At 53.4% G+C, this 22,581-nt stretch overlaps 1 protein-coding gene across 1 annotated transcript in view; it reads left to right on the forward strand.

The window, feature by feature from the left end:
- ATP9A (ATPase phospholipid transporting 9A (putative)) overlaps window positions 1–22,581 on the forward strand; it is a 106,500-nt gene that overhangs the window by 14,163 nt on the left and 69,756 nt on the right. The window contains exons 2-4 of the mRNA XM_045832798.1: window positions 8,891–9,035; window positions 11,946–12,059; window positions 17,382–17,490. Of these exons, the coding sequence (XP_045688754.1) occupies window positions 8,891–9,035; window positions 11,946–12,059; window positions 17,382–17,490 (368 nt within the window). The remainder of the gene's footprint in view (window positions 1–8,890; window positions 9,036–11,945; window positions 12,060–17,381; window positions 17,491–22,581) is intronic.

The raw sequence follows: 22,581 nt of genomic DNA on the forward strand, positions 1-22,581 counted from the left end.
TGACAAATTGCCTTCCATGTAATCACTTAATTCCACTCAGTTCTCTGGTGTTTTGTGGGCCATACTGGGACACGCTGGGTCCTCTGGCACCAGGCCTGTTAGAACCTGCGAGTGGATGACCTACATCGACTGCTAGTGCATGAGGTGAGGCGGAGGGCCCGTGAGTGCTGGGTGCCTGGGGCAGGAGAGAGTCTTCAGCCTGCACAGAGTGAATGAGCGCCTTCTGTATACAGGCCAGGGGCGGGGGCGGGGGGTGGGGGGTGGTGAGCAGCGTCTGGTCTCTAGCCCACGAGCTCATGGCTGAGGTTCCAGGCTGCACTCTCGGAGCCGTGTGCTGTTTGGGTGGCAGGGCAGGTCGGGGTGTTGTTCTGCGTCTAAATGGGAACGTTCGATCCGCAGAGTCGCGTAGTGTCACGTGGTTCGGTGTTTCAAAGGTGCATAAGCTCACACGTCGGGAACTCGGTCTCCCTTCCACCTCCCCGCTCAGGTGCCCTGTGCTGTCCTGAGGCCGTCACTGTTCAGGTCATTCCAGAGAGTTTTAAAGCATTTGCTTTTTAAAAAAGCCCACGAATTATTTTTCTCTTTTCTTTCTTCCCTTCCCTTCCCTCTTCCCTTCCCTTCCCTTCCCTTCCCTTCCCTTCCCTTCCCTTCCCTTCCCTTCCCTTCCCTTCCCTCTAGACACACACATAGATTTATCCCTTTTTAATTTAATTGTTAATACACCTTACAGAGTACAGCATGATTTTTCTTAATAATATTCCCCGGACTCGTTCCACTTCAAGACATAAAAAACTTCCCCCCTTCTCAATGGTTTTATAGCGTTCTATGGAGTAGATATACCACGCTTCATTTAGCCAGCCTGCCGCTGACGGACACGTGGGTTATTTCTAGTGGCTTTCTGCTGCCAGCAAGGTAACAGTGAGCGACCTCGGTCGTGAGTCTTCGTGTCCCCGTTGGGACATACGGGAACAGGCAAAGGGGACGTCGTGAACGCGCATCTGTGGTTTCGATCCCCGTCACCAGGGCGCCCTCCCTCCTGGGGACGCCGATGCAGACCCCTCCCAGCCGTGACTGTGTGTCTGCCACCCCAGCCCACACAGGTGTTGTTAGGCTCTTCGAGGTCATCGTCTGAAATAGAAAGCGATGATACCTCAGCGTGGGTTCGGTTTTGCATTACCTTTAAAAGTTGGATCAGTCGCCACTCATGAAGCGTTGGGGCGTCAGAGCCCGTGGTTCAGCTCTGTCTCGACGAATCGGGTGGTCGGTCCTGCCGGACTAGCGCAGGAACACATCCTGCCAGGGGTGGGGCGGGGCGGGGTGGGGGCCACCACTTCCTTCCCACGTGGTGCCTCGGCCCACCAGACCCCAAGCTGGTTTCTGCTCGTTTATTCTGCGATGCTGGCTAGGCGTCTGTCGCTGCGAGCTGGCCCGTCCTTGTCTGGAGCGAACAGACGAGCACAGTGTAAACACCACTTCCTCTCCTCTGGTGAAGAAGAACAGAGAGTTGGGTTTTGACCGGTGAGTCGGTGGGGGATGGGCTGGCCGCCAGAGCTGTGGTGTGCGTGCATTGTGCCGAGGGTCTGGGAGTGGGAGAAGCGTGGACCAGCGGGGCAAGACCTGAGCGTTGGAATTCTGGAGCTCACCTGCCTTGGCTGCCGTCGGTGGCCCGATCAGGGAGGACCTGGGCGGCGAGGGGAAGAGGCCTGCACTGGAGTCTGTAATTGTGGAATCACAGTGGCGGCGGGGGGTGGGACGCGGTGGGAGGCTTGTCGGCTGCTGGGCAGAAAGAGGCCAGTAGGGGAAGTTGGGAGGCAGGAGAAGTCGGGCAGTTCCTACCAGCACCCGCGCCTGCCCTTCCCCCAGGAGAACCAGAAATGCCGGTGGGGGTATGTGTCTTGGTTTCCCAGCGTTTGTACCCCAGACTTACCTATATTGGCACATAGGTTTTGTGAAGATACAGCATAATACACTGCGTATCTTTCGCTTTATGGTTTCTCCTCCCACTTCGCCACTTGCATCTTGACCTGCTTGTGTGTGACCTCATTCTTTTCCTGCCACCGGGCGTCCCTCCCCAGTGGACGCGTGGGCATTTCCAGGTCGTGCTCCCTCCCTCTCAGTGCTGCTGGGAGCATCCCCGTGAATTTCCTGTCGCTCACCAGTCCCGGTATTTGTGGAGGACGGGTCCCTTCAGGAGGTCATGAGCTGAGCTCTGCATTTAAAGAGAAACGGCCACATTGACTTTCTTCACGGATACGGTCTCATTGCTCCTGTGGCCAGAGATATGGTTAGAGGTCAGTGAACTCGCTCCTCTCTTTGCATTCTGACCTGAGATTCTGCATTCTCGTAGTTGAAAAAACACAGTCTAGCCACTAAGATGTTTTTAGAGCAGAGTAAAAGTTTCTTTTTGTGTCTCCCTTCTACTTCTTTCCAGCACCCCTCTCTTCTTCCCACCCCGCCCAGGTGCCCATGCCTAACAGTTTGGGCTCCATCCTTCTGGACGTGCAGTCCAGTTCAGCAACCACTAGATAGATACATGGGGGCCATTTGTTTATTTTCTACTTACTGATTTGAGAGAGAGAGAGAGGGTGAGGGGGAAAGAGAGAGAGAGAGAGAGAGAGAGATTTGTTGTTCCACTTGTTTATGCACTCACTGGTTGATTCTAGTTTGTGCCCTGGCCGGGGACCAAACCCGCAACCCTGGCGTATTGGGACGATGCTCTGACCGACTGAGCAGCCCGGCCAGCGCTGCACACGGCTACTCAGAATAATTAAACTGGTAGAATAACGTTTCCATTTTACATCTTGGGGACTCAGTGGTCACACGTGGCTAACTGGCTGCTTGGACAATGCAGATACAGACCGGTTCCATCACTGCAGAAATGTGTGTGTGGTTGGGGGGGGGGGGTGCGGGGGTGCTGCTCTGGACCCGGTTCTCACACGCTTGCTCTGTGCGGGGCTGTCCTGTGTGTGGTGGGTGTTCAGCACCATCCCTGGCCTCCGCCCACTCGATGCCAGCTGCACCTTTCCTGCACCTGCCGTGGTGACAGCCAGACAGCCCTCTGGACATTGCCAGGTGTCCCTGGGGTAGATTCACCCTCCTCCCCCCTCCTCCGCCCTCCTCCCCCCTCCTCCACCCTCCTCCGCCCTTCGCATGCTGTAGACTATTTTCCTTCATACTGCTCTCAGTTTATCTGTATATTCTTCCGGAATCTTCTCAGTGTCAACCCTGAGACCGTCGCTTCCCAGAGCCTGGCTTCCGGAAAGGTGGGCGCGTCCCGTAGCAGGTGAACCAGCAAATGTTGACAGAGCGCCTGCCGGAGGCCGTGGCTCCGAGAGCGGAGATGATCACGTCTGTGGAGGCCCACGCCTTGTTCCAGGAGTTGCCTTTTCCAGACACACCGCTGCCTTGGCACTTCCTCCTGCGGCGTTTGCTTGTCACTTGCTTTCACCCAGACTGTGTGCAACCGCTGCAGGTCAGCCCTCGTAACCTTTGCGTGTGTTAGAGTCGCGTTGTAAGAAAATCGACTTGGGGTTTTCTTCGTTTAAATGGTCTAAGCTGATTGCAGTGCAAACGAAGTTATTTCTAGCCTTACATCTTAACCTATATAAGTAACTGTTGCTATGAACAGGTAGCAAAACTGTTTCATTTTTTTAAATCTAGAAAAATAACTTGAAAAATACTATCTACTTTTTTTTTAAGATTTTATTTATTTTTAGAGAGGGAAGGGAGGACGAAAGAGAGAGAGAAACATCAATGTGCGGTTGCTGGGGGCCGTGGCCTACAACCCAGGCATGTGCCCTGACTGGGAATTGAACCTGCGACACTTTGGTTCTCAGCCCATGCTCAATCCACTGAGCTATGCCAGCCAGGGCTAATACTATCTACTTTTAATTGAGTGCCTGTTATGTGCTAGGCACTGTCCTATGTCCTTTCTGTACAAATCATTCACCCTCGTAGTCATTCAGCAAGGTGGGTCTTACTGTCATCTTTTCACAAGAGGGACAGTGGGGGTACAGAGGATGGCAAGGCACATGGCAGGTGCCTTGGAAGCCCGTGTTCCTAGCTCTAGCCACGGGGTCCTGCTGTTTCGAATTGGTGGCTCCCGCTTGTTACTTCTTTGTCAGCCCCTCCATTAATTTCTCCCCCTCAGGGACGCTGTCCTGTGGCCCGTCTCTCCAGCCTGTCCAGAAGGTAGCATAGGAGTTACTTTGTCCTGGCCAGTGGCAAACAGCTCAGTTTGGTGTTGTTAAGAAGCAGTGGTCGTAATCCATAATCCCCGGTGACAGCCGTCAGAACACAGCGCTGGGCACCTCCCCTCCCAGACCTTGGAGTGGGGGTGGGGGGGCCCTGAAGTCCACCCACTAGACAGACAGGGTGTGGCAGCAGCCACGAGGGGAAGAGGTTTGCAGGTTGTAAATCCGGAAGTTGAGGAGGAGCCCGGCCGCGACCTCCTCTGTTTGGGCAGGTGGGGGGACACTCGGTCCCTTGTGAATCTGCCACTGAGCCCAAGGCTGCAACCGCAGGACATCCGTTCCCCGGACACGGGCAGGTGGCGTTTGTTGGTGCTGCAGTGATAAAGTCAGAGTAACTCGGGGACAGGAACTGAACCGCACGGAGACACTCACTGCCTTACCCAGTGTTCCTTCGGTATTTCCAGCCCTGTCCGGGCTCGCTTTTTAACAGCAGACGTGTGCTCGTGTCTTCCCGGCACAGGAGGGGGAAGCCGCTGGCAGGCGCCCATGCCAGGCTCACAGCCACTGCGTCTGGTGGGAATTCGGGGGTTGGGGGGGGGTCGTTGGCTTTTTATTGCATTGATTTTGATATTTGCCTTCTGTGCGTGACAAGCAGTGCTGGTTTTCCGTTTATGACTCTGATGTGAAGTTGCCTTTTAAAATAAGTTTGTGTAAATGGAGCTCTCGACCCCGACCCGGGCACTGCTGGCGTTTGGCTCCGGATCATTCCCAGCTGTGGGGGCTGGCCTGGGCCTCGGAGGACGCGTAGCAGCAGCAGCCCGGCCGCCTCTGCCTCCCACATCCCAGTGGCTAGCCCGCCCCCCTGACTGCAAATCCCTGATGTCAGGTATGCAAATTTAGGCAGAATCCTGAATTTAGACAGTAGAGGTGGTTGGATCTCACAGAAATCCCGGGTGTGCATGAAAATGGCTGAAGTCTGGGAAACTGCTTCGGAAATTTCCTTTATTCGTGCGGTCGGCTTACTTAATGCCCTCGTGTGTCTTCTTGGGCACTGACGTCGGTGCAAGGCTCAGGCTGGAAGGAGGTGTCTCGAAAGCGATGCGCTAAAGCCACATCGTCCACTAGAACTTTCTGTCACGCTGCAGCGTCCGGCACCTGCACAGGCCGGTCCGTAGCCACGGGCCACGTGGGGCTGTGGGGCACGGGAAATGTGCCTAGTGAGGATGAGGCACAGATGAGCTCTCTGATTTCAACTAGTTGAAAGGGCCAATGGCTGTGTGCCCTAGCAGCCACCGGGTGGGACGGCTCAGCTCTCAGGGAGGCAGCACGGAGCCGTCAGGGTGGAAGCATGGGGGGTCTAAGAGGTTGGTTAGAATTGCAGACACACAGATCCAGTATGAATGTATCTTCTTTTTTTTTTTAATTATATTTTATTGATTATGCTATGACAGTTGTCCCAATTTTTCCCTCTTTGCCCCCCTCACCCAGTGATCAATGGGAGGGATTTACCCAGACCAATCAGGGGCAGCGATTGGCTGTGACCACTGACCACCTACCTACCTCCGCCCTCCATGGAGGATCAGCTGTGCAGGGGCAGGGTGGTGGTGGTGTCCCGAGGTGGTCTGTGGCTGTCCACTGGGTGCGCTGGCCCTGGGGTGTCCTGGGTGGTGCAGGCCAAGGTCAGCCCCCACCTGTGTTTTGCCCAGGGCCACCCTGAGTAAGCTATAAAGTAATCCAAGGTGGCTGCTGCTAGTGCTGGGCCTGGGGCTCCCTGAGACCGGCTGCTGCTTGTTTGAGAGGATTTAGGAAGTAGTGAAGCAAGAGCCAAGAGCAGCCGTTCACATGGAAAAACAGCTTGGGTGGGCCGCTCAGATGCGTGGGGCAGAGTCTCCGGGGGTTTCCAAGGCAAATCACACAGTTTTAGGCAGGTCGGTGGAGTCTCAGGTGTGGTACCAGCTCGCCTGCTCAGTGTGGATGGATGTGGTTTCTTTAGTTCCGGAGTTGTCAGACTTCCATCCAACTTGATTTCTGACAGTTCTGAGTGATAGTTGTTACATATTTTAGTTGTAATTTTGATGTGGTTGGGCTAAGAGGCAAGCCATGTCTGCTTATGCCGCCATCTTGACCGGAAGTCTGGGATGACTTTTTTTTTTAAATTTTACTTATTTGTTTTTTTGTTTTTTTTGTTTTTTTTTAGTGAGAGGGGAAGAGAAGGAGAAAGAAAGGGAGACAAATATTAATGTGTGGTTGCCTCTCATGTACTACATACTGCAACCCAGGCATGTGCCCTGATTGGGAATTGAACCAGCAACTCTTTGGTTTGCAGCTGGCGCTCAATCCACTGAGCCACACTGGCCAGGCCCGGGATGCACCTTTAAGGAGGGTCCAGGCATGTGGCAGGCGGGACTGTCAGATGGGAGGTTTGGGGTAGTGGTGAACAGATACCCAGCTAACATTGACTTGAGCGAAGTAAAATAAAGCAAAACAGATTTATTGATTCCTAAGACGGTGCAGAGAATGGACAGACCATCACGGAGCTTCTCTGTGCGTGGAAGCACGTGTCAGCACACGTGTGCTCTGGCTTCTATGCAGAGAATAGCATCTGGCTGAGACCGGCTCCTTGCTTTTCAACGGTGCATGTTTTGCACTAGGGCCACTTGGTGGGTACAACTCGCTATCTCAATCTTCAGAGGCTGTCGGGAATTCTCTTTGGCGGGCGTTCCCGGTTTATTTGACCAGCCCGGCTTGATGGACGGTCAGACCTGTGTCCAGTCTCTGGCCACCAGAGTGCAGGCCACGCTGAGCGGGCTCCTGCACCAGGCACGTGCACACACACCTGCAAACCAAGTCACAGCCATCTCACCTGGCCGCTTGGTGCGTGGAGCCTGCCGCTGAAACAGAGCAGACAGAGCTTACAGGAACCGTCAGCCAGTCAGAATGCGGTCCTCCGAATTTCATTCTTTAGCTTTCATTAGAGGCAGACAACCCTGGGACCCATCAGGACACCGTTGCAGGACGGGAGAGAACTTCTGGTTCACGGAGCAGTCAGTCCTGACCTTCTGCAGGGGTGGCCGACCTTCTGGCGTCTCTGCGCCACACTGGAAGAAGAAGAGTGGTCTTGGGCCACACGTTAAATACATTGTGACACGTAATCACACACACACACACAATCTCATAATGTTTTAAGCAAATTTATGATTTTGTGTTGGGCCACATTCAGAGCCATCCTGGGCTGCGTGTGGCCCTCGGGCTGCAGGTTGGACACCCCGTTCTAGAAGTTCTCTGCTAATAGAAGGATGTGCTTCCCACCAAATGAACCCACTCCTGCCTTCCCTCCCTCATTCCACACTTACCGTGTCCGCTGGTGGCCAGCGTGGGTAATTCACACCCAAGGGCAGGAATGGGGGCGGACCCCCTGAGGCCTCTGCGTGTCTCTGGCCTTTGGACAACCTAGAAGGGCGCCCACGATGCGAATGAATTACTAGAAGTGAAATCTGTCCTTATCGGAGCCCCGCCCTGCCCGAGCACCCGTTTACTGGCAGGAGGATGTTATTTTTAAGAAGCAGGATCGTGTTTCATCATGGAAATTTTGAGCATCAGGCAGGTCGCTCGCTGCTGCTGCTGCTGGCTGGCTAACCTCAAGAGTCCTGAGTCCCAGGGACTGTGTTCGCTCCGCCCTGGACCCCAGCACCCCAGCACCCCAGCACCCCGCCGGGGCCTGCCGGGTCTGTAGGACGAGGGGAGAAGGGAGGGCCTCGGCGGACAAGTGATTATGTGAGTCTCGTCGGGTTGCTTTCGCTGCGGCTGGCAGTGTCTCCAGGGGCTGGCAGCGCTGGGTGCCTCCTGCCCGCCTGTCTGTGCGGGGCCGGGAGGTGACCGTGGGGTGTTTCCACGGGAGTGCCCGAGAGGGCGTGTAACTCTCCACACGCCTTGGCTGCAGGTTCTCCGGAAGGACAGGCTGCCTTTTTCTTGGGGAGGTTGGGGGGCGGGCCTCAGAGGGGCTTCATGCTGCCAGAACAGACCATGTTCCCAGGTGTTCCCTTACCTTGTGCGCAGGTGACCTGGCAGCTAATGAGCTGCCCTCTCTCGGGGCAGCCAGGGGGGTGGGGGCACTCGGGGGGCAACCGTCTGCCTGCAGCTTGCACGCCGGCGCATCTCCAGGCCACGCAGGGCCCTGAGTCACACTGCCTTTCCGTATCGCTAAGAGGAGAGCCGGGCCGAAAGGAGATCCTTCTCCTCCTCCTGTACCCGGTAACGTTGGTGTAACCAGCAACCTTGACGGCAGGCGTGGGTGCTGGAAAGAAACCAGGTTTCAAATAAGACGGGCGTGGTTCGAGGCCAGACCCGGCTGTTTCTCACGTGTCCGCAAAGCTGGGTGCTTTATCCAGCCGCCCTGAGCTTTCTTCCTCTCTCTCGTCTGTAAAATGTAAAAGTAGGAACAATCTTCCCAGTTAAAAAAATGAATTCTGTGTTTTGAAATAAATAGCTTGGGCTTGGACACAAAGCATCTTTGATTTGGAACACGGTTTCCTAGGAGCCTCAGCCTGGTTTCCCCTCTCCCTGAAGGATGGACCCAGATGTGGCTGCGGGCCAGTCCAGGGAAGGCGCTTGAAAAACATTCCCAGGAGGTGGGCAGGCGTGGGCGTGGCTTCACCGGTGGGCGTGGCCTTGACATTGGGGGCCTGTCTTTCCCACAGGTGCTGTGAGTGGCTGAGATGCTGTGGCGGAGGGGAGCCCAGGCCTCGCACGGTCTGGTTGGGGCACCCGGAGAAGAGGGACCAGAGGTACCCCCGAAATGTCATCAACAATCAGAAGTACAACTTCTTCACCTTTCTTCCTGGGGTATGTACAGGCAGGGACCACCCCCATTTTTTTCCTTCCCACGCCGGATGTAGGCCGTGATGCCAGTTCCGGGAGACTGAGGTCCCCAGGGCAGACTGTGTGAATACACTCTGTCGTCACCTCAGCCACTGGCTGTCCGTCTTCCCTGGCCCTCAGCACCTGGAGGTGGCTGCCTTCTGTCCGTCCGGTTGTGAGCCTGCCTGCTCAGTTAGTGCAACTTCCATATACGTGGTGTGTTGTATGTAGGAATGAAGATGATATCATGGGAACCTAGCACTATAAGCCAAAGCACCAGAAACCCCAGCAGTGTTTAAATCTCTCCCCCAGCACCATGAAACACATATTTAGCCACAGGAAAGTTGGAGGATGAGAGTACAAAGAAAGTTTAAAAAGGTACATTTTAATCTTACTATCAGAGAAAGAATTCCTGTTAACATTTTTGCTTATCAGTGCTTCAATTTGCTTCATATGTTACTCTGGAGTCAGGGCATTTTCACATGAAGTTACACAGATCCACAGACGTGTACTCCTCAAGCCTTCCCCCCGAACATGTGAATTAAATACCTATTTTTATGCAACACGGCCTCCAAAAACTCTGATTGACCTTGGAAGCAGCAGGAGCAGCCAGTTCCACAGCTGGAAAGGAAAACAAAAAAAGTTACTATGTGTGATTTCTTTGGAGGTCATGCAGAAAATGCGATACACTGTAGTCCAAGGTCAATTTAATGTTTGTTTGTTTCCTTTAAGGATGATTTGACTACAGTCATTGCTAAACTGTCTCAACCCTCCCTGCCCTTCCACCCAAATCTCAGTGTCGTAAGTCAAGAAAAAGTCTATTTCTCCTTCCTGGACATTCCGATGCACACCGGGCCCCTTCCTTCTAGCTGGCAGCCTCGCCTTCTGGAATGCAGGCCACGGACGTCCCCGGGACCCGGCAGGAGCAGGTGGTTGCACCACGGCTCTTATCGGCCCTAGGCTTGGAGAGACACGTCACTTTCGCCCATTGCCCGGTGGCCGAGTCTCGTGCTGTCCGTCTCCCTGCCAGGGGGCCTGGGAACAGTCGGAACTGCCGGAGCCCACCTGCCACGCAGGGTGGCAGGGTGGGATTCTTCGCTGTGTGTGTGTATTTTGCGGTGCTGAGATCGTATGATGGAAATGACAGTTTATCTTGCTTTAAAAATTTTTAAATCTTTTTGTTAACATCTTGCTTTTTTGATCAATTTTACAGCATAAGCATTTTCCACCAAAACATGTTCTTAAAAACATTTTTTAAAAAAAGGTTTTATGTATTTATTTTTGTAGACAGAGGGGAAGGCGGGGAGAAAGAGAGGGAGAGCGACATCAGTGTGTGGTTACCTCACACACCCCCCCCCTACTGGGGACCTGGCCCGCAACCCAGGCATGTGCCCTGACTGGGAATCGAACCAGTGACCCTTTGGTTCACAGACCGGCACTCAGTCCACTGAGCCTCACCAGCCAGGGCAGACAATAACATTTTGAGTGGCCTACCAGTACTTACAAAATAGTTTAAGAAATAAAACATAACAGATACATATAGGGGGGCTCCACCTGCTGGGTCATTCCCCCATCCTCCACACCCCTACCCTGCACCTCTGTCCATCATGCGTGAGAATAAGTCTACCAAGACATGATCTGCGTGGGGAGGAAAGGTGGCCGATCTCTCAGAGGAGAAGGGCCGTGAGTCTGTTCCTCATTGGGCTTTTATAGGGTTCTATTTGCGCAGGAATACAGGTAAAGCTCATCAATCATTGTCGGGCAGTAAGGATCAAACAAGAGATAACATTCAAAGAACTCTGAGGGCTTATCCTGAGTCAGGGTCCATTAGCTCAAGGGCCATAAAACTTTGGGAAACCAACTCATTTTATGACAGGACCCTTCTCATTTAAATTGAGGGCATCCTTAGCAAAGCAGGTTTCACAGGATCTTACGCATTCTTTCTTAGGCTTGATTGCCTTGGGAAACTGCTCTTTTTAGCACTCTGGCATTGTTTCAGGCTTAAGTCGGCGGAGGGGGGGGCGGTCTGGGCAGCCAGGAGATTAGGAGACTTCTCGCACACAGAATTAGGACTCGGGCTCTCTCAAAGCCGAGGGATGAGGGTCCATCACCCCCTTTTTCTATAGCCCCCAAGTCCTTCCCTGATGGCCCCTTTGCAACCGTGCCTGTCTTAAGCAGTCCCTCCCATGAGGAATCTTACCCTCCATTGGCTAACCGGTCATCCTCTCGGGGCCAAGCGGGGGGCAGTAAAGGGGGCAGAGGCGGCACTCCAGCCGGGAAGATGAGCTTTATCTCCTTAGTGGCTTATGGTCCCAAGGTCTGTCACTCAGCCTTAGCCCTGGTGGGAGGTGGGGCCAGGGGGGTTACAGCTTCTGAAACCAGGCAGGGTGGTTCCCCACAGACACAGTTGAAGCCCCTGGAGTGCCCCATCCCGCCCCCCCCCAGAGGTAACCGCTGTCTTGAATCGGGAGTGTACAATTTCCACATGAGTCATTATTTACATTTTTTTTTAAGATTTCATTTATTTATTTTTAGAGAGGGAAGGAAGGGAGAGAGAGAGAGAGAGAGAAACATCAATGTGCGGTTGCTGGGGGTCATTGCCTGCAACCCAGGCATGTACCCTGACTGGGAATCGAACCTGCGACACTTTGGTTCGCAGCCCGTGCTCAATCCACTGAGCTACACCAGCCAGGGCATTATTTGCATTTTTACTTTTAAAAATCATACTCTTATCACATGTAGAACTGCTTGATCTTTATGTGACAGGTATCAGGTGAGTTGCGTCCTTCTGTGGGGAAGTTTTAACCAGCAGTCGCCTCCCACGAAACCGGCCCAACCTCACCAGACAAGCCTTGCATTTGAATGTCTCCTTCCTCTTCCCTCCCTCCCTTCCAGGTGCTGTTTAACCAGTTCAAGTACTTTTTCAACCTCTACTTCTTGCTTCTCGCCTGCTCCCAGTTTGTGCCCGAGATGAGACTGGGCGCGCTCTACACCTACTGGGTTCCCCTGGTGAGTCAACCGGCGTCGTCTGCTCAGTGGCCTCAGAGGCGTGGCGACAGACAGTCCTGCATCCCTCCCACCTGCACCTGCGGGATGGGAGAGCGGCCCTTTGAGGGAGAGGGGGCGCCCTCAGAACCAACACACCGAGCGTCCCCCAGTCCTCAAGGTTGAAGCGCATTTCCCACATCAGCGGGGTCCGAGGAGGGTGAGGTCTGTGCCGCCCCGTCATTCTGTCACTCACCCCTCCGCCCGCCGTTCCTCATCTCAGCAAACGTTTTTTGGTGGTTGTTGTTGTTGTTTTTTTTAAAGATTTTATTTATTTATTTTTAGAGAGGCAAGGGAGGGAGATAGAGAGAAACATCAATGTGCAGTTGCTGGGGGTCGTGGCCTGCAACCCAGGCATGTGCCCTGACTAGGGATCGAACCTGCGACTCTTTGGTTCGCAGCCCGCGCTCAATCCACTGAGCTACACCAGCCAGGGCTATCATCTCAGCAAACTTTTGCTGCTTGCTTCTCGTGCGTCCCCCATTTCTAGATGCCAGGGACACAGTGGCAGGTGCGGAAGACAGAGCCTCCGTCTTGCTGGATTGTGCTATTTGAATTGTTTCCTGAGATCCCACGTTGTGTTTACTCTCTAGAGTGTTTAGCGTGAGGGTTTAAAGTGTATGCAATGTGACAGAACCAACTGGAACGCCCCTTCATTCCTTCCCTTGCCTTCTTTTCTTCCGTCCCTTTGGCAAGTGGTTATTGAGCACCTGCTATGTGCCAGGCACGGTGCTGAGTGCTGGGGCTGCAGCAGTGAATGAAACGTGCAGATTCCTGCCGCCCCGGAGTTGCTTTTCAGCGGGGAATAAACCAACTGATAGGATTGTTTGCAACTGTGAGACGGGCTGTGCAGGTAGAGGGAAGGGTCACAGCACAGACGGGGGACCCCAGGCACACCGAGCGTCTGTGGAAAGGATGAAGGTGGCGGTGGGAGAACGGGAGGGGCGGCCTCGCCAGGGGGGCTGTGAGAGGCCTCATGAGGAGGTGATGGGAAGGAGAGTGGGAGGCTGGGAGTGTTCCGGGCACAGGGAGCAGCCGTGCAGAGGCCCCGGGGTGGCCACTGGCTCAGGGCATTTGCAGGACAGAAGGAAGCCCAGCACGGCTGGGCTGTGGAGAGGGCGGCACTGACGTCTCTTTTTCTCCAGAGACATCGTGAAGCACAGTTACTGCGTATTTCTCTCCAAGCTGCACTCGGAAAATGCTTAGATTCTCTTTTTCACAAATGTGGTTAAATTTTTAATCGGAAGATTTTTTTTTTACTGGTTTGAGAGAGACACACAGAGAGAAAAACATCAGTTTGTTTTGTTCCACTTGCTCATGCATTCATTGGTTGCTGCTTGTATGTGTCCCGCAAGGGTGGGGATCGAACCTGCAACCTCATCACACTGGGGCAATGCTCTAGCCAGCTGAGCCACCGAGCCAGGACAGAAGATGGTTAAAGTAGAAAAGAGCCAAGTCCCCCTTAAAGGAACAGAAACAAGCATATTACTTGGTGAGGGGTGGGAGACGGGAAGGATTTGGTGCACGGGCATTTTGGGAGTAGAGGGAGCCAGCTGCCGCGGGAGCCGTGAGCGGGTGCGCACGCACGCGAGTGCCGAGTTACCAGGCAAGTGGGGCCGGCAGCTGCAGCCGTGGGGAGGGATCGGGGTGTGATTTCCTCCACATGAGCAGTGGAGGTGCCGTGGAACGTGAGAAGAGTTCCTCCCTCCTCAGAGCCGTCTGTGGGCGGGCGCTGGAGCAAGCCTCTGTCGAGCACCCTTTCCGCAGATGGCAGACACCCCGTCTGCGTGTCTGTGTTCTTGCATCCCGAGTGTGGCTGGCTCAGAGGCCCGGCTGCTGGGGCCGAGCGTCGGGAGAAGTGGGGAGCTCCTGCCCCGGCCAGAGGTGGAAGGCGCCACTCTGTTCCCTGGGGTGCAAACGTGGACCTGGAGTTGCCTGGCCCCCCGAGAGTTAGAAACTTCAGGGTTTTATATGAAGTGCCCTAATTTTATTTAGGTTTTTAGTTCTCCACCTGTTTGTTACATAAAGTCAAAACCACCCTACCTTACTTATTTTTAAAAAGTTAGTCCATACCAAATATAAAATAATCATTTTTAAAGATTTTATTTATTTATTTATATTTATTTATTTTTGAGAGAGAGAGAAACATCAATCAGTTGCCTCTCACATACCCCCAACCAGGGACCTGGCCCACGCGACCCAGGCACGTGCCCTGACTGGGAATCGAACCGCAGACCATAGGGTTTGTGGGACGACACTCAACCCGCTGAGCCACACCAGCCAGAGCTAAAATACCATTTCTTGATCACCTGTTTAAAGTGTAGTTATTTGAAAGGTGATGCATTCATGTGATTCAAGAAACAAAAAAAAACATGTTCCTAGTAAAACAATCTCCCTTCCATCCAGTTCTACCCCCAAAACACTTGTCATTTTTTGTTTGTTTATCTTTCTGGAGATTATGAAAAAGGACAGTGAGTCAACAGTCTGTTCCTGCTCCCCTTTGCTCCTTTTAGAAAAAAGTAACAAGGTATCTACAGTTCTGAGTAAGCTTTCTTTCTGATTCCCAGCATCCCTTTTTCTTGCTTTTTAAACATTGACGGCTCATTTTGTAAAGCACCGAGCGAATCCATCACACTCCGCCTGGCGCTCCGCTCAGCGCGGCGGGGAGTTCCTCCGTCCCTCTGTCCCTCCGTCCCTCCGGTGGGCGGCTTTGTGCTTGGGGCGCCGCAGAGTGGGCCTGCCCCCACCTCACCTGCTTCTGTATTCCATCCTCCCCAAAACCAGGCCTGCTGCTCTCTGCTGCCTCCCAGGTGGCTCCTGTTCAGTTTTCTTTTCTTTTCTTTGTTTTTTCCAGTGACAAAGGGGCTTTTTATAATTGGAGAAAAATTTGAAGAACAACCCAAGGGGAAAAAAACAAAAACAAAAACAGAAACAAAAATCGCCTGTGCAGCGCCCCCTGCTGCCCACCGCCGACATTACCCCATTTATACTTCTGGTTTCCTTTTAGTCTCCTCTTCCATGTGCCTGTGTTTCATACGCACTCTAGCATACAGTGTAGTGAATTATATATATATATGAATAAGTGTGTGTGTGTGTATATACACACACATATATATATAGTAAATGTACATGCTTCGTTAAGTTGGGATCCCGAGATGCCCACAAAGGCAGCTGGCTGTGTGTCTCCCGCTCTTTCCTGACGCTTGCATCTCAGGTGTGGTACCTGGGATCAGGTGTGTGCTGTCTCCCCTCACGGTATCCAGCTGCCCGGCCTGTGGCATAAACCCGTCAACCGAAAGGACCTTGGGGTACAGACCTGTTCGCCCCCCTACAACCTCATTCACCTTACCACTGGCACCTGTGGTGGGGAGGGGACTCGGGCCACACGGGGCATAAGTTTTTCACTCTCTCAACCAGATTCATGCAGATACGACTGAGGAGAGATGGGTGCACGCAGGAATTCGCGTGCCTGAGAAAGTTGGGTAGGAAATGAGGTCCGTCCGGTTGGATTCTTCCAGAGCGGTCATCGGAGGGTCCTGGGGACGAGAGGCCAGACATGCGGGGCGGGAAGAGGATTTTTCCTGTGATAAGCAAGAACCAGGGGACCCAAGGAGGACAAGGAAGGTGCTTGAGATCCCACTAGGATGGGAAGTGTTTGGGCCTCACAAAGGCGGAGACTCTCTCTCTCTCTCTCTCTTTTAAGATTCTATTTATTTATTTTTAGAGAGGGGAGGGGAGGGAGAAAGAGAGGGAGAGCAACTTCAATGTGTGGTTGCCTCTCATGCGCCCCCTACTGGGGACCTGATGCGAAACCCAGGCATGTGCCCTAACCAGGAATTGAACCAGCGACCCTTTGGTTTGCAGGCCTGTGCTCAATCTACTGAGCCACATCAGTCAGGGTGTGTTCTTTATATTTTTTTTCCTTTTTTTTTTAAAGATTTTATTTATTCACTTTTAGAGAGGGAAGGGAGGGAGAAAGAGAGAGAGAAACATCAATGTGTGGTTGCTGGGGGTCATAGCCCACAACCCAGGCATGTACCCTGACCGGGAATTGAACCAGCAACCCTTTGGTTTGCAGGCCTGCGCTCAGTCCACTGAGCCACACCAGTGAGGGCGTGTTCTTTATATTTTTAAAAGGAGGAATGGCAAGGGCGTTTTATAAGAAAAAGGAATGAATGAATGCATGTTCTCGCCTCCATGGGTGGATAGAGGAGGAAAATCCAGCTGGGAATAGTTCATGAGCTGGGGTACCTGACTCGGGAAGATGAAGCCGTTTTAAATTTTTTTACTAGTCGGTCATCACGCGGCGAAAACTTCATAATGGTTTCCGTGTACAAGTTTAGGACATTACAGGTAGACCGAAGTCTCTTTCAGCCCCTGCCCCCCTCCACCCTTGTCCCTTCCTGGCAGAGGAGTGTAACCGGCAGGTAAGGAAGCCCTTACCAGGGTTGGAATCTTTGTTGTTTCTGAGAGCCGCGTGACATCATATGTTCTGAAAGGTCCATTCCCCCCTCGGCCCTGCCTCGCAAACAGTGTGCGTCGTCTCATTCTAGCTGTCTGCTGGTGTCCCCCGCTCCCCACCCCCGCCCCCGGGGTTCTCCTGAGGCAGAACAGTGTGACTCTTTTTTTTTTTTTTTAAACATCAATGTGCAGTTGCTGGGGGTTATGGCCTGCAACCCAGGCATGTACCCTGACTGGGAATCGAACCTGCGACACTTTGGTTCACAGCTCGCACTCGATCCATTGAGCTACACCAGCCAGGGCAACAGTGTGACTCTTCAGAGCAAGGGCTCTGGAGCCTCATTTCCTGAGTTCGAAGTTCCTGCTGATCTCACCTAGGAGCCTCGTCACTCACCCTCCCTGTGCCTCCGTGTCCTCCTCTGCCGCACGGCGATCTCGGGGCTGGGGACCCGGTGTGGCGGGTCGCGTGGGGTCGTTGGGAGGGTGAGAGACGTGGCGACGAGATGCACACGTTAGCCGTCACCACGCCTCAGCCACCGTCTGTGGATGGGCAGCTCAGGTGCGTGTGCGTTTTCCACTCTCAGAAGCCCCGCGGAGGTGGTCAATGGGGCGTCCTGGTGTGGGTGTGTCAGTGAGAGTTCCGCCAGGGTGTGTGTGTGTGTGTGTGTGTGTGTCGGAGGCTGGTGAAGGAGGAGGCTAGCTGGGGCGTGTGCACTTGGGACAACGAGCCGGTCCCGCCCTGCCGCCCTCTGGCCTTCCCTGTCCCCGGCCGCAGGAGGGGAAGGGGGGCTTCAGCAGGGCTCACCCCGGCCCCTCTCTCCGCAGGGCTTCGTGCTGGCCGTCACCATCATCCGAGAGGCTGTGGAGGAGATCCGCTGTTACCTGCGGGACAAGGAAGTCAACTCCCAGATCTACAGCCGGCTCACAGTGAGAGGTCAGCCTCCGGCCGCCCGGCCCGGGCTGCGGGGTTGCAGCTCCATCACGGGTCGCTGACAGTCAGGGAGCAGAGTTCAAGGCCTCGGGCCAGCGTGGGTGCGGGCGCTGCGTGGTGGGACCGTCACTCAGTTGCCGGTACTGGGGAGGCTAACGTGTTCCCCGGGGCTTGGGGAGCTAACATGTTGGGGAGCCGCAGGCTGCACCCCCAGGCTGCCGGGTCCTCTGAGAAATGGGCCTGTCGGCTGCGCCTCATCAACCTGGAACTGAATTCTCTGCTTTAGGGATGCTCTGCTCGCTAATTCCTTACCTGACCTGGTCAGGCCGGGAGGGAGGGAGTCCGCCCGGGCCCCCTTCACGTGGGAGGCTGCGAACTCCGCCCTACATCCCTTTCCAGGGAGCGCAGCTTCAACAGATGCTCTTTCAACGTTACAAAGCTGCCCTCCCCTTTGTTACGGCTCCCTTAATGTGACAACGTTACAACAGCAGTTTCTCTGAATCTATTTATCTACTTTAACATCCAATTACAGTTGGCATGCAATATTAGACACATTTGTCCTTAAAGAGGCACCGGACTTACATCAATACTGCATCTGTGACGATTTCCATGGTGGCATCTCGTACATCCTCAGAACTGGGGAGCGGAGAGGGCCTGACCCAAAGGGAAGGGACCTGATAGCCTTTCCCCGCTGAACTCCTCGAGAGCCGCCATTGTGTTAAATGGCGGACCTTGGAAACCCACCCAAAACCCCGCCAAACAACCCAGCCGAAGTTGACTTGGGCTTCCAGCTTCCAGTTCTGCAGGAGATCTCCTGTGAGGCCGTGTTCCGGAAGGAGAGAACGGGACCTTCGGTTCCCTGAGATCACTGATGCCATTCAGGGCTTAGTGATGGTCCGGGGGAGGCGGAGGAAATTGGAGCAGGGCCTTGCCTGCAGGAAATGGGGGGTTCTGAAGGACAGAGAGGTGGGGTTCAGGGTGGGGGGGGGACTGGGGGGGGCGCTGGTCCCTGATCCAGGGCAGGAACTGCTTTTGCTGAGTGGGGAGCCTTCTGGAGAAGCTGGCCATCCACGGTTTCAGGGTTCTGAGTAGAACTTTCCTTTTGGGGAAAATGTCAGAGAATTGTGTTTGGGGCTCCAAAAAATTTTTTTCTTTCTTTGAACAAAATTTCCTTAAGGGCGTGAAAATGTTTGTTTTAGTGCATTGAATAGACTTTTGTAGTTGGTGGTCTTAAAAATCTGCCAGTCTCTGGGAGAAGGGGAATTGAGAATTGATATAGAAATAGGTGCTCTGTTATTGCCAAACCACCGTATTTTAGAGCATTTTGCGCACCTAAGAATAAAAACTCAGTGTGATCTTTGCAAAGGCAGGTGGCTTGGCCTTGGCACGCGGGTAATCAGAGGCCCTCTCCGGGGGGTGTTCTCTGTGGCCGTGTCTGGTAAACCCTTTCTTAGTGACGTGTTCTGACTGTAACATTTAGAACGCTTGGCAGCGGACAAAAGGCCCACCGGAGGGGTGGGTGTAGAGCCCGGAGGAGGGGCTCAGGGTGCCCTCCATTGGTGTCTCCGGGCGCCTCCCTTCCTGTGGTGCTTTTCGCATGGTGACTGCTTTTCTGGGGAGCGATGCCTGTGCCCTCCCCACAGGCCCCTCCTCAGCGGCCGCTGGAACTCCACTCTGTCCCTGAAGAGGTCCAAAGGAGAACTGGCAGATGGCTCTGGCCGTAAAAACGGGTCTCCCTTTCTTGGTCTCCTTGGGCGGCCCTCGGTTTCCATTGTCGTGCCCATGGGACAGCGGGGGCAGACAGGGCAGGGCACTGAATAGGGACCCAGCCCCCAGCCCCGGGCCCTGCCGTGTGTTTGGAAAGCCCCCCAAAGGGGGCACTGAAGAAACTGTCAGCTTGGAAAGTGATGGGGTGGGGGGGTGAGTTTAGTTATTTGATACACTTTGGGGGAAGGGCCAGAGAAAGAAGCCGAAGCTGGAAGACCGGCAGAGAGAGGAAGAGAAAGGAGGCCTTCTCTGACCTGCATGTCACTGTTTTAACGACTTAATCATATTTGCCTGAGCGAGGCGTTTCCCCGAACGTTTCATTTAGTGAAGTTCAAAAGCAACATGAAATAAGTCTGGGTCTGTGTGGCTCTGTGCGGGGCTGTTTCCTTGGGGGGGGTCACATGATATCTTAAAGTGGACTTTTCAACCCTCTTTTTGCAGTTAGAAGTGTTTAGAACCCAGAATATCACGTCCTTGACCACTAGCTTCCAGGCCATGAGATGTATCTCCCACTCTGGGTCATTTCCTGATGAATAATACAGTACTTGTACTCAGAGTGAAAATGAATTTTTGTTTTTTTTTTGGTAATCATTTCTAACCGGAGAGTTGCAGAACTCACGCGGAGAGCTCATGCCTGTCAGCCAGCTTCCGCAGTTGCTGGCATTTTCACACTCCGGCTGCACCGGTCCCCCCGGGTGAGCAGAGGGATAGTGAAGGTGCAGACAGCGTGCTGTTTTGCCCCTGAATGCTTCTGTGTTTGATCCCTAAGAGGACGCTTCTCTTACCTAACACAGTGCAGTTGGCCAAAGCAGGAAGTTTAACGTTGGGGCATCGCTATTAATCTCTTCTAGAGTCCTGACTCGGAATTTGCCGTTTGTCCCTCGCATGGCCTTTAGTAGCATCCCCACCCCCCCACCCCCCGAGGTCTGGGGACCAGCCCAGGTTTGCCAGTTGCACTCGGTTGTCCTTTCTTCCGGGCCTTCCAGCCTGGCCTGGCTCCTGGGTGTGTGTTGCCACCACGCTGCCATTTTTGGGGAGGACAGGCTGGTCTGAGGTCAGTTACCTCTTGGTTTGCCCCCCTCAATTTGCATCTGCCTGCTGTCTCCCAGTTAGACGTGTGGCATGCATTTTCAGCAGGAGTTAATGCAGCTGTAAGAGTGTTGGAGGCACGGATTTTTGTCGGGGTGTTGCCGGTGTTGGAGGCATGGTGTTAATCAAATTGAAAATGTTTCAAACTTCGAGAAAAAAAGAATTCAATTTTGAACAACTGACCAGATGACAGCTATTTTGTTTCTTTTAATAGCTGCTTCCAACCTTTTTTTTCCAGGTTGTATATGTATTTTTTAATTTCTGTAAAACAATAACAAGATAGCAGCAATGCCCAGAGTGTATGAAAATCCACAGAAAAAAACACACAAATGCTGAAAATACATGTGAAGAGATCTTAGGTTTCTCCCAACATTTTTAGATCATTTTACTTCCTTCAATGTGTATCTAAAACAACAGGCCAGTGGGATTAATTTTTAATTTAATTGTCATGGTCTAATAAGGATTTGAAGTATTTCATTAACATAATTAGTCATATGCACGGGAATGACTTTTTAGTCATTCTTTTAAGAATGTTTGAGACTCCATTTTGTCCCAAATCTACGATCATTTTGTTTTTCTGTTTTTCTTCCCCCCCTGCCCAAGGACATGCTTATTGAACACCAATCAACTGCCTCTTTCGTGTGCCCCAACCTGGGGCCAAACCCACAACTTAGGCATGTGCCCTGACTGGGAATCAAACCTGTGACCTTTTGGTTCACAGGACGAAATGCTCCACTCAGCTGAGCCACACCGGCCAGGGTGATAGTTTTCTGTTGGAAAGAGGGAAACACAAGGGGCGGGGCTTAGGGAATTCAGGGTCCAGTGAGGCATCCGGGCATGTAAGCGGATCATTTAAAAAACCTACCTAACAGTTGTCCCGTATGGGCGTGAGTGTGGGGAGGTCCTTACGAGGAAGGTCCCCTTTCCTGACCCCCGGGTTCCCGGTTCTGGGCGGTGCTATGCCTGGATGTGAGCCTCCTGCGCCTGCCCCTCCCACCTGTGCGGGTAGATCCCCCAACTGGTCAGTCATTGGGCATTATCGTAGCACCTGCCTAAGGGAGCTGCTTAAATGGAAGTCTTTCGTGGGGAGAACACAGGGCTGTGCCTGGCTGTGCTGTGTGCTCGAGAGAGGCACTGCTGGTGTATGCGTCACACCGGGGGTTCATTACATGTCGGTGGGCAGATAAATAGAGGTGTTAGCCAGGGGGTATTGGAGGTTATGGGAGCCCAGCAGGGAGATGCTGATGATGTCTCCCAGAAGAGCTGACCTTCATCCCGAGTCTCACGGGATGGGAGAGAGCAGGACTGACTGCCTGTGAGATTTGTGGAGTCCATTGCAAAATGAACAGGTGTGGGGGGGGCCCTTGCTACAAAACTGTTACGATTTTCAAGATGATAATTGCAGGGCATGAAACCAAGCGAGGGACCCTTCTGGTCAGCACTGGGGTCACGCGCCCACGAAGTTGCCCTGATGAAGAGTTCCCCAAAGGCCCCAGGTCGTGATGGCCAAGTTTGGGGCGGGGGTTGGAACCCCAGGTTCTGGCTCCACCTTGTTGTTCCCAATGAGTCGGTCTTGTGGGAGCCTCTCTGTCCTGGGGACACAGAAGACCATGTCGGCCAGGGAGGACCTGAGACCCTGGGGTCCAGGCATCTGTATACAAGGCATGCTGTGGGGACTGTGTGACCCTGGAGCTGTTTGAAGAAATGCTGTCCACATTGGCAAGCAGGAGGCAAGGAAAAATGGAGAAAGTTTACGGATCATGAACCAGCCAGGGGCTGGAGGCGGCTTAGGCTGTCATTCTCAAACAGCCCTGTAGGGGGAGCTTTTCCAAGGAACTGGGGCTCAGAGAAGGAAAGAGCTTCGGCTGTGAGGTAGCTCGTTAGTGCCTGGGACCCTGGCTGGTCTGAATGTGCAACCTTCGCCTGTAAGTCCAGGCACCTACTGTGTGCCAGGAGCTGAGCTCAGCCCGTTGCTGTAGTGTTCAGCCTTAATACATATGCTGCAGAGGGACTTTTAAGACTTTAATTTTTTTTAAAAGATTTTATTTCTTTTTAGAGAGAGGGGAAGGGAAGGAGAAAGAGAGGGAAACATCAGTGTGTGGTTGCCTCTCTTGCGCCCGCTAGTGGGGACCTGGCCCACAACCCAGGCATGTGGCCTGACTGGGAATCGAACCGGCGACCCTTTGGTTTGTAGGCTGGCACTCAATCTACTGAGCCACATCAGCCAGGGCAGGACTT

The sequence above is a fragment of the Phyllostomus hastatus genome, unplaced genomic scaffold (genome assembly GCF_019186645.2).
Source record: "Phyllostomus hastatus isolate PE091 unplaced genomic scaffold, TTU_PhHast_1.1 phas_contig_17, whole genome shotgun sequence".
Classification (NCBI taxonomy): Eukaryota; Metazoa; Chordata; class Mammalia; order Chiroptera; family Phyllostomidae; genus Phyllostomus; species Phyllostomus hastatus.